Raw genomic sequence first — 12,128 nt, 5'->3', positions numbered from 1 at the left:
CCATCTCATCCCGCAGGAACTCTTGATGCGCTCACAACAGCATCTAGTCATCTCATTCATATGGGAATCTTGATGCACTAGAATCATCATCATTCATTCAAAGTTCATGATTCTTATCTCGAATCGTGATCGCGTTCATTCCGAGGTGTCGTCGCTCGCAATTCTTGATCTTATTCTCGATTTCACCTACAAAACATGCAAAATTCTAAGCAAATGGTTTACCATGTTGCAAAAGAGTCGAGGTCCAGTTCCATGTTTCCAAATGCTTTCATATGCATGTTCCTCGCTCCTACTAGTTTTTTGCACACAGACAACAAGATATCAGTATCACTTTCAGTTTCCTTTCCAAATCCTGTTCTTGGAGTGGGTATCTCCTCGCCTTGTAATATCTTCTTTGAGAGGTGTTATCTCTGTCAGATTCTCCACCAGAACCCATGTGTAATCTGGGATTCTTTATGGCTTATGCCCTGTAAGACAAAGTGAAGAAGACGGGAGCGCGTCCGATGCAAGATGAAGTAAGGGTGGACTCGCTATTAAGTCCGGGGTCGGGACACGAAGATTCTTCAATAACAATTCCCAAAGTTCCCAAGTGCCCAAGCCAGTGATTGTGGTATCAGAGCATCAGGCGTGTGCTTTTCTCAAAGCATACGGGTCCTATCAAAGAGCACCTAAGTTAATACTGAACAAAGTGGTTCAATCATTTAGTTCTAGCTGTGTGGCCATCTCATCCTGCATGAACTCTTGATGCACTCGCGACAGTTCCATTGAATCATTCATGATTCAGAATTCATGATTCTTATCGTTATCAGGTTCATTATGGAGCTGTTATTGCTCCGAATTCATCATCATCTTTCTCGATTTTCACTTGTTATTTGCAAACAACTAGCAAGTTCTTTCAGAAAATATTAATTTCATAAATCAAAATCATCTTGGGGAATTTCCATGCAATTCACAAATCACACACTTAGTTCATACTGAACACAGTGTTTTAATCATCTAGTCATCTCATCCGTTGAGAAGTTTTGATGCACCTAGATCCCTGTGTAGCCATCTCATCCCGCAGGAACACTTGATGCGCCCACAACAGTATCTAGTCATCTCATTCATATGGGAATCTTGATGCACTAGAATTATCATCATTCATTCAAAGTTCATGATTTTTATCTCGAATCGTAATCGGGTTCATTCCAAGGTGTCGTCGCTCTCAATTCTTCATCTTATTCTCGATTTCACCTGCAAAATTCTAAGCAAATGGTTTACCACGTTGCAAAAGAGTCGAGGTCCAGTTCCATGTTTCCAAATGCTTTTATATGCATGTTCCTCGCTCCTACTAGTGTTTTGCACACAAACAGCAAGATTTCAGTATCACTATCAGTTTCCTTTCCAAAATCTGTTCTTGGAGTGGGTATCTCCTCTCCTTGTAATATCTTCTCTGAGAGGTGTTATCTTTGTCAGATTCTTCACCAGAACCCATGTGTAATCTGGGATTCTTTATGGCTTATGCCCTGTAAGACAAAGTGAAGAAGACGGGAGCGCGTCCGATGCAAGATAAGAGTGGTAAGTGAGGTGGACTGTGCTGGATCTTCCTTTTAAGTCCGGGGTCGGACACGAAGATTCTTCAATAACAATTCCCAAAAGTGCCCAAGTGCTTGGTCTGCTCTTTGATAGGACCGGTATGCTTTCAATAACAATTCCCAAAGTGCCCAAGTGCTTGGTCTGCTCTTTGATAGGACCGGTATGCTTTGAGAAAAGCACACGCGTGATGCTCTGATACACTGTCATAGGCTTGGGCACCCCAAGTAGAGAATCCGGCACAACACACGAGAGAATCACTTCTAATACTTCACAAATTTACAAATGACACGGCCCGGCGTAGCTCCCCGCCTAGAGGTATTGGCCCCAAAACCTGGCGCCCCTTTCGGTATTACTTTATTATATTTATGCTTGAGCAAAGTACAACACCCGGAGGGGTCCTCTGCTGCTCTCAAACTCTGCATTTTGATGCTTTGAAGAGTGAGGCCCCTGGGGATTATTTATTTTTACACGGGATGCCCCAAAAGCAGAGCCCCAAAAGCTTCTAACTCAAAAGCAAAAAGTCCCAAAAGCAAGTTGTTCCAAAAACTGCTAGAAAAAGCAGTCAACACAATATGCGGAAAATCCGTATTGCTGTTAGCGTGAATTGCGGAAGGCCGTACAGGCTGCCACATTAGCATGCCAAGTCAATGTCCGTACTACCATGTCAGCACTTCTGTTCACAACGTCCATACTGCCACGTCAGTACTTCTGTCCGCAAGTGGTCATGCCACGTCATCATTTTGTGGTAGTGCTTATCCAACAAAGCATTTGATTTGTTCTTGGTCTTGTAAACCCACTTAATGCCAATGCCCTTCCACTTCTTTAATCTTTAGTCTTGAAACCAACTCGTATGTACCATTCTTCTAGCTTGCATAGTCTTCTTCCGCTTCAATTGTGAGAGGGCCTCTTGAACACATAGGTACTGTGTCTCTCATGATTGTAGACATCAAAGCAGAGCTCACTTGTAATAAGCTCCATCATCGGCAGGATAATCACACACAGGCAAATTGAGGGATACTGGCTACATACTCGTTGAAGACCACTTATTGGCTCACAATGATAAACTTCTGCATTGTTGGGCTAAGCGAGACTTGTAACATATAAGTTGTGCCTAACTATAAGGCTTCCATAAATTAGCTAGTTCGGACTTGTTTGTGAAACCTTACAGTTAACCGCGCATTTGTAGGAACAATACTTGGATGGTTGACCTCTTGGGAAGGGCCCCTTGCCATATCAATTGGTATCATATCAAAGTTCAAATTCCAACCTCCATCCTCAAAGCAGGTTCCCATGAGCAAGTTCATCCTCTAAGCTCGAAGAGGGCCAAGTTGGACCTTTGATCTTGTGGACAACCTCAACCTCTTAGCCAATTAAGTGAACTGCGTTGGCACAAGTCCAGGTTAAGCCCAACTTGTGACATGTAAGTGGTGCCTAACTACAAGCCGTGCGTAAATTGGCTAGACCGGAGGTCCTTAAGACCTTAAGACCATTTTATGAAACCTTGCGGTTAAGCACATGTGCAGGAACAATGTTGGACAACCTCAACCTCTTAGCGAATTAAGTGAACTGCGCTGGCACCAAGGAAATCCCAAGTCCGGGTAAGCCCAACTTGTGACATAATGGTGGTGCCTAACTATAAGGCGTGCGTAAATTGGCTAGACCGGAGGTCCCTAACACCTTAAGAGCATTTTATGAAACCTTGCGGTTAAGCACATGTGCAGGAACAATGTTGGGATGGTTGACCTCCTGGGAAGGTGCATCCCCATGCCATATCATGCTTTGGTCATAAAGACGTTTAGCATTTGGAAAGAGTGTTGGGAATGACAAAAATCGCGTGGGACTTGAAATCAAACTTCTCACTTTACTTGTTAAGAATATGGACATAAGACACTTCACGGAAATGGGAGTGGTCAATCTTTCTAGCAAATTTAGCCTCAAACGGAGTCTCTCAAGGAAGCGAAGCTGTAGTAGACCTGGTTGAGTCTCTGAATAGCAGTGACAACTGCCTTTTTCCACTATGACCTAGGTAGCTCTCGATACTCAAGCGTAGTCCGGGTCATCTCAAGAACAATCCTATTCTTGTGGCCCAAACTCCATGCTTGAAGGAGATTCGTTATTGGCAAGCTTACTGCCGACTTTGGGTAATATCCGCTCCCAAAGGCTTGCTAAAGATCATCTACATTCCTAGTGACCAAACCGTTAGTGCCGTAAATCACTCCTAGCAAAGTCCGTCATAGAAGAAAGAGTGTAGAGCTAGTGTGTCACTTATCACTGTGTTTGTGGCCCACAAGCATTGTGGAAAATGTTGTAGATGTGAGATGCAAATGATTTTTTTGATTAATGAAGCAGCTGCTTTGCAAACTGGGCATGTGCTCTGGTCTGCACTTGCTTAGACTTATGTGAAGCTCTCCTGCGGTGGTTTATAGCACTACCAGTTATTGAGAGGGTCTAATTCACAGATTCCCTGCACTGCATGGTACCCTGTTTGTGGCCCACGAACGTCGTCGAAATATTGATGATGCAAGAAGCAAATTATTAATGAAGCAGTGACGGGGCATGTGCCCCTGAGTGCACTTGCTGGACATCTTATTACGATTAACACTAACTTTTCACTGCATATGTTATTTAGTCCACATTAGCAGTTGAGGCCTTCTATTAAGGTTGTGAAGCACAAGATGCCTGCATGTAACAATGATGACTGAATTAAATAGAAGGCTACAAGCATACAAGTGCAGATTCCCAGGATCGGTAGGATTAAGTTTGACTACAAACTCTTAGCTTTATTATTCTAAGGTGTGCCTGGACAAATACAAGACAAAGCTGAATTTTCTAACCTTGTATTGAGCTATCAGAACATACCTCCTTTAAGGAGACTGTGGGTGCTTCTACTATCTAGTGTGGTAAACAATAATGTTAATAACAGGATAGTCAAAGAATGCAAGTAGCCAAATGATTATCATGTATATCACATTGGCTTTATAAGCCCTCTGATGTACATTCTGAATTCAGATTGTTCATTTATGGAGTTCCACATTTTCTGTCTCATAGGTCATTTTGGCCTTTTGAAGATGTTAATATAGCACTTCATTTCATCTCTCTCTCTCTCTCTCTCCTCTCTCTCTCTCTCTCTCTCTCTCTCTCTCTCTCTCTATCACTTATGGATTTGGGGATACCCACAGAACTGATATGGGGGATTATGGCATTGTACAGTTCAGTTATGGGTCATGTACGCACACCAGAGGGGATATCTGACATAGTTCACTCCACTATCGGAGTGAAACAGGGATGCCCATTGTCCTCTACTTTATTTGGTATGTATGTTGATGAGGTCTCTGATTATATTGACAGAGGAGGAGATAGAGGTGCTCAGCTTGCAGGGACATGGATCCCTCTTTTATTGTATGCTGACGATATCGTGTTGATATCAGACTCACCAGAGGGTATGCAAAGACATTTGGACGCATTGCATAGTTTTGCAGGGGATAGTGGATTGTCTGTCAACCTTGGTAAAACCAAGGTAATGGTATTTAATAACACACCACAGTGGGTCAGGAGATCAGCACCTACATTCACATATGGACAGGACAGTATGGAGTACACTGATGTATACACATATCTTGGGGTGGTCTTTAGTGGACCGAGGTTCACACTGGAAGTGGCAGCAGACACTAGATTGACTCGTGCTTATGCAGCCCTAGGCAGTTTAGAGAGGATTTGTTCGCAGGTTGAGTTCCAGGAACCTCGAACACAGCTCTGGCTCTTCGACACTTTGGTCGCTTCAGTTATGCACTACGGGGTTCAGGTTTGGGGACCATCTATTGGCAGTGCTGGATGGAGTAATATGGAGAGGCCCTTGGTATCTATGATTTCTGGGCTGATCAGAGGCAAGACCTCAGTCCCACATGACATCATACGAGCGGAGCTGGCTGCCCCACCTATGGAGATTGAGGCACTTACGAGATCAGTATCATTTGTACACAGCTTGTGGGACACCACCAGGGACACATATGCTAGGCTTGCTCTTGTGTCATCCAGACAGCTGGCATTACAAGGAGATACATCATGTTGGTATGCACAGATGAGCTCATGGTTTCAGAGGCATGGTCTCAGCATGGACAGGCTGCCCCCTTTCCAATATTCTCTTGATGCACCATCTTTGGCTCTTACCCGGATGGAGATTACTAGACTCATTCGGCAGGATTTTATCTAGCTTGATACCAGGAGGACATGGATAGAGCCATCACGGGAGTTGGGTACGAAGAGGGCTTTCTATAGAGAGCATCTTCTCCAACTCACGACAGACGGCTTTGTCACACGGCCCAGCTACATGGACACACATCTATCTCATGGGTTACGATGTGCTATAGGCCAGATACGCACATCTTCACACCAGGTTGATATTGAGACAGGTAGATTCAGAGGCATACCAGTAGACAGGAGGATATGTCAGTTATGCCATGCAGAGCCAGAGACAGAGTTTCACTTCATTATGTCACTGCACAGTCTACTATGAAATTCGGGGACGCTTTCACTGTTTATTCAGAGATGGTTTTGACTTGTTAGATAGAGTCATGAGATATTAGGATCAGAGATGTCTCGGATTATTTCTACTTGAGATACAAAGACATAGAGACTCTCTATTGAGAGGACATAGACAGAGACAATCCCAGAGATGCATTTAAGATTTCTTCAGTCCGAGTACACAGAGGCAAAGTGTCACGAGGACGTGGCAGTTATTAACCATGTCACAGAGATGTGGCAATTGCTAACCTTGGTTGTTGGTTTCTTTCCAATGGGGTTTATTTTATTTGTTTAAGACCCTCTTTTTGAAGTAGCAAACGGTCGGACATTGTATGGCCAATGTGAACGGTAGATTCACCCGCAGACGGGAAGTGGTCGGCACTGGAATTCGTATGGTAAGAGGATGTCTAGGCTCAGAGCAAGATCATATAGGTCCCCCCGTCGCACTTAGCAAGTTGGTGGATACTAGGAAGTGAACTCAATTAAGGCGTAAAGTCAAGGTGGGACTACCAACAAAAAGTATCCGACAGTTGGGCCACATTGCACTTTTGGATGCGGTCCTAATGAGGATACATGGTCAGAAGACCAGTGGCAGCCCAACGGAAGCATCTCCTAAAATTTAGGGAACTGCTATTTTGGGCCGTGAAATGTGTTCGCGTCATTACCTCCGGTATGACTAGGGGAACATTTTATAACCCTGCCGCGAAGTCAACTGGGCAACCGGTCAGGATATTTTTAAGCGGCAAGCCCGAAACGGGCAAATGCTTGTAAATGCGCCAAGTGTCAACTTTTCATGCACTTGCCTCTTGCAGGAAAATGGGCGCTGATTTTTATGCTGGGAGAGGCCTCATTTCAGCTTTTGTCACAGGTTAAGAGCTATGGAGTGCTTTCTTTCCCTCTCATGTACAGTGTGGTGCTAGGAGTGATGCCCTGCACACTACACACTGCTCTCTCTCTCCCCTACGTGCAGTTATGTGATGCCCCACAAGAGGGCTACTCATTTGACTGATGTACAGTTGTGTGGGTTCATGCTTTTGTGCTGAGGCAAGAGCCTCCTTGAGCAGGAACAGGGGTAGCTAACTGCTGCTCCAAAGCAGGCACTGGTGAGGGTCATAACCTCACCGTACAGGTGCAAAATCAGCGCTGTGTATGCGCTGTAATTTCACTGTTTTTCAGCCATACGGACGCCAGGATCATTGGGAATCGTGCCCCACTGGCAAAGGACAGTTAGGGGACTGTTTGGGGCTGAAAACAGGGCAATAACCAGTAAATACAGCGTGCTGAATTTACTGTTTTTGGGCAGGAATCAGAGGGTAGACGCCAGTGCAAGCGAGTTCCAGCAGGGGAATTGGTTTCGCGCAAGTTTTGGGGCTGTTATGCTGCCGAAATTTGGCCAAATCAAATGGTATCTAGGTGGATACACGTGAAGGATTCCCAGGACCTTACCTTGTAATTTACCCTCCTAAAGAATAAAGAAATACCGAAAGGGGCGCCAATTTTGGGGCCTACAGGTTGTCGGCGTCTGCTCGGAGCATTCTAGCTTTCGAGCCGTGTGTGTATTCAAGTGTTAACTCCCGTCGCAGGTTCTCTTTGCAAAGTGCTCTGTGTGTGTGTATAAAGTAAAGAATTTCGGTTGAAAGCCAACGCCTACCGCCCTACGGGCCGGTTTCACAAAGGGGCCACCACCACCACCACAGAGCTCGGTTCCCACCCATACACACACCAGTGGTACTCTCATTGATCGAGCTTTAGAGTTGGGGAGATCGAGACGGCCACGACTGAGGAGGGGAGCCACACAGCACCGACAGAGATTGCGGCAGAGGATCCACAGGATCCTAGCGTGACACCCAGAGTGTCGATTAGGATAGGCTTCATGTTGCTGCTATATTGTATCATGGTGACACTTATCCCCACTTTGTACCTTTGTGGCATTATACCATTGCTAAGCTTACCAGCCACCCATAGGAGTCGGTAGCACTCCTATCTCAGTTTCTAGTTTGTAGTTTTCTTTGTTTGTACCCAGACTTGGTAATAGACTCACCATTGTAATCATTTTGGTCTCATAGGTAATTTTGGCCTTTTGTAGACGTTAATATATCATTTCATTTCATTTCTCTCTCTCTCTCTCTCTCTCTCTCTCTCTCTCTCTCTCTCTCTCTCAACAGATTTCACTGTTTTCGGCATTAGAGAGAAGCATCTAGAGCACCTTAAACTGTGTTTTCTAGAAGTGCTGAGAGTCCCAGTTGAGTTTAAATTTTCTGAAATGCGCTTTTTGTGCTAAAAGCAGCATGCACAGTGCTAATATCTGAAAGGCACTCCTCACTTTATCTGCTGCTATAACTTGCTGTCATTTCTATCAGTCTGGATTTATCAAGTTGAAGCACCTTTGTTGTATGGAAATATATGTCAATCTGTTGGGAGATCGTTTTTCTGCATGTAAATTGCTTTGTAGAACCAACTGCGTCAGTATATTCAAAGAAATGGTCATGTATAGAGAAACCACTTCTTGGGTGGGGCAGGAGGGAAAGATGAGCAGAGGGGTAGAAAGCCTTCTCTTCTTCTATGTGAATGAAATTTTAACTCTGATATCTTATTTTGCAGAGGAGAGATGAGTTGTGCTGAGCAGTGATACCATCAGGGGCATAAAGTGGACGGGTTTTTGCCTGTAAGGAGCTTAGTTCTTGAAGTAGGAGAGACTGATGAATACAATGCTATTATGCAAAAGGGATGAACCTGTAGTCCTTGTTACAAGGTAGAGCACTAGAGGTTGACTTAGTGCATATTCTCTGTGATTTATATTTCTGTAGTGGTGGAAGAAGCCCCTACAAGTTGCAACATTGTTAATCTTGGTTGTACTGGTGCAAAATTATCTATTTGGGTGTCGTGCAATCCATAAAAGCGTGTGTGATCCATCTTGCCGTCATCTGTTGGTGAAGTTGCTTTCTTCTCCTTTTCTATCCCACACCAGGCACATGCACAAAATCAATAGTTCTTTCTGATCAGCTTACAAGCATGCCAAAATTCCAGAAGGCTTCGCGGTACATACAGGTCATCGAAAGAGGCAACAGCAAATGGTAGGACTTGATAAGGTATCTCGCGTAATGAACATGGTACGAGTCATTGTTTTTGGCTTTCTAAAAGAAGCTTTAGAGGAGAAGAGAGTTGGGCGAACATTGGTCAATTCAATGGCTTTCTTGCATTGGTTGGACCTACTTCTCATGGACATTTGTAATTTTATTGTTTCCTGGCATTGATTGGACCTACCTTTTCATGCGAACAATTGAACTGTGCTCTTGTTTGTAGTTTGTCAATGGGTCCTTTCATTTCACAGCATTACATGTCTTGACTTCCCTTCTATTTCATTCTTTTAGGTTGCCAACATGAACTTTAACCTTGTTCCATATGTTAGCATACAACAAATGCATGTGTACAAAAGTATCATTTGGAGTGCGGTTCGACTCCTTGCTTTGAAACTCATGGCCTTAAATTTTCAATGGGCAAAGCCTAAAATAATGAAATATTTCCAATGGTAATCTAAGCAATTGTGGAAGGGACACAAAGGACCGTGAACTGTCTATACACCCTTCAAGGACACCCTTTAACAAGAACTTAGTTAAGTATGTTTCCCTTGTATCATATAAGTATGGTAAGCCTAATCTCCCATGCCCGCAAAAAGCAACCATATGTTGGCATAGGCAACTTGATTCTCTAACTCGAATTAATTTGAGACTAGCTTTATAGCTTCATCTATGTCCAGCATGAGTTGCAAGGCTTAAAAAATTAGCGTGCAAAACCATTATGCCAATTTCAATCCAAATAGATTAGACTAGCCATACTTGTATAGTCTTATTTATGAACAAGGTCTCTTACATAAGAAAAAAGGAGAAAGCAGATTAAGATCATTGCAATAATTTGACCACATGAAATTCAAAGCTACAAAGTTTGTTCATTAATTGCAAATTGTGCTTACTTATTCATTCTGTAGAGTGCACCCAATTACACTTGCCAAACTTGATTTATGTCACATGTAACATCGACTAGGTGGGTGAATTTGTCGAACATTGCCAATAATAAATATCTTACATACCTTCCACTAGATAAACAAAACAAGGCGTCTACAGGATGAGTGGCACTGCCGGTTTCTCTGTGTGCGCCTGCGTGTGTGCGTTGTGCCTCCGCTCGATTCTTGATAATGGCCCACAACAATGTAAGATTTTGTAGTCGAGGAGTCTTGCTACTATGCCTGTTGGAAATGCTCCGTTGCCATATTCCGCGAGCCCATGTGAGTGTAAACACACAGATGGCCAGGTCCTTTAAGCTCTAGGAGCAACAAGACGAGAGAGAGAGAGAGAGAGAGAGAGAGAGAGAGAGAGAGAGAGAGACTTGTCAACTCTTAAAAAGGAGATTACTATTACTGGCCCGAAATATAGGGCCACACTTTTTGTAGTAAAAATCGAATCATTGCATTGGCAACTGCCTCCGGTAGTGCCAATAAATAGACACTATGGCAAAAGGGTGGTTTCTTATTTTTTCGAAGATAAGATGGGTTTGCAAAGTACTTCTTTCATTTCACACAATTACATGGCTTGACTTCCCTTCCCATTTATTCTTTTAGGATGCAAACGTGAACCTTCACTTTGTCCCATATGTTAGCACACTACAAATGCAGGTGTAAAAAAGTATTATTTGGAGTGCGGGTCAACTCCTTGCTTTGAAACACGTGGCCGCTTTAAATTTTTAATGGGAAAAGTAAAAAATAAACAAATATTTAACATGATAATCAAAGAAATTGTTGAAGAGATACGAAGGAATGTTAACTTTATGCCTTTACACCCTTCCATGTTGGAATTAGGGTTGCAGAGAAACGCACACAGCTTGGAGAAGACGAAGGAAGCTCAAGGCACACAATAGAGAGTGTGTTAGTGTGCAATGGAAAGATAGATAGCCCTAGAGTGATGGGCGTATATACAATGCTCGGGGGGAAAAACCTCCTAAAGAGGGAAAAAATGCCCCGGCGGTCCTAGTGTGTTCACACACATCACTACCACATGTATATGGTAACAAATCCCCCTTGGAGTGATGCGGTGAACGAGAGCTGGCACATGAGTAAAGGAAAGTACCATGCCCTGAGGACATGATCAGTCCACAAAGGGGAGTAAGCCCAAAGCTTTGCGGAAAGCTTCAAGCTTCTCATGAGACAATGCCTTTGTGAAAAGATCTGCAAGGTTGTCCTGTGTTGGCACATAAGCCAAGCTGATCTCTCCTGCTGAGAGCCTCTGCCTGACATAGTGGTAATGCACCTCAATGTGCTTTGTGGGAGCATGAAAAACTGGGCTCCTCGTAACTGCCAATGCACTCTGACTGTCAGTGTAGATAGTGTTGGCAGTGTCCTGTCCAACACCCAAATCAGCCATAAGGCGTCTGAGCCATACACACTCAACCGTACCTGTGAAGACTGTCCTGTACTCAGCCTCACAACTCGAAGTGGCCACAGTAGGTTGCTTCTTGCTCAACCATGATATACATGAACTACCAAGCATGAAACAAAAACCACTTGTGGACACTCGCGTGTCAAAACAACCAACCCAATCTGAGTCCGAAAAAGCATGTAAGTCTAGCAGCACTGATCCCCCCTTGGGATAAAACAAGCCAAGATGTAAAGTGCCACTAAGGTAGGGAAAATCCTCTTAACAGCCTGCCAATGCTTAGACCCTGGGCTATGCATAAATCTGCTGACCTGTGAGACTGCAAACTGAATATCCGGCCTCGTGTTGCATACATAAATGAGGCAGCCAACAACAGTTTGGTAAAGAGTGACATTAGCAGGATCGCCAGCATCATGTAGACTCAACTTCAAACTTGTTTCCATGGGAGTGGCAATAGGTTTGCAATCCTCAAGTCCAAACTTACATAGCAATGTCTCTATGTAACTTTTATGACACAAGGCAATACCACCATCACACTGCTTAAACTGTATACCCAAGTAATGATGCAACAGTCCCAAATCTTTCATCTTGAAAGTAGCATTTAAA

The 12,128-nt window shown here is 43.7% G+C and overlaps 1 protein-coding gene across 1 annotated transcript in view; it reads left to right on the top strand.

Moving 5' to 3' along the window:
- LOC147451225 (altered inheritance of mitochondria protein 32-like) overlaps nucleotides 1-8,994 on the top strand; it is a 62,558-nt gene extending 53,564 nt beyond the window's left edge. The window contains exon 5 of the mRNA XM_086520187.1: nucleotides 8,698-8,994. Coding sequence (XP_086376313.1) covers nucleotides 8,698-8,725 — 28 coding nt within the window. The 3' untranslated portion in view covers nucleotides 8,726-8,994. The remainder of the gene's footprint in view (nucleotides 1-8,697) is intronic.
- Nucleotides 8,995-12,128: the final 3,134 nt, after the last annotated feature.

The sequence above is a fragment of the Adiantum capillus-veneris genome, chromosome 9, assembly GCF_014529385.1.
Source record: "Adiantum capillus-veneris isolate H3 chromosome 9, ASM1452938v2, whole genome shotgun sequence".
In the NCBI taxonomy this organism is placed as follows: domain Eukaryota; kingdom Viridiplantae; phylum Streptophyta; class Polypodiopsida; order Polypodiales; family Pteridaceae; genus Adiantum; species Adiantum capillus-veneris.
Note: the sequence above shows the minus strand (reverse complement) of the source record. Positions and strands in the feature narration are given on the sequence as shown.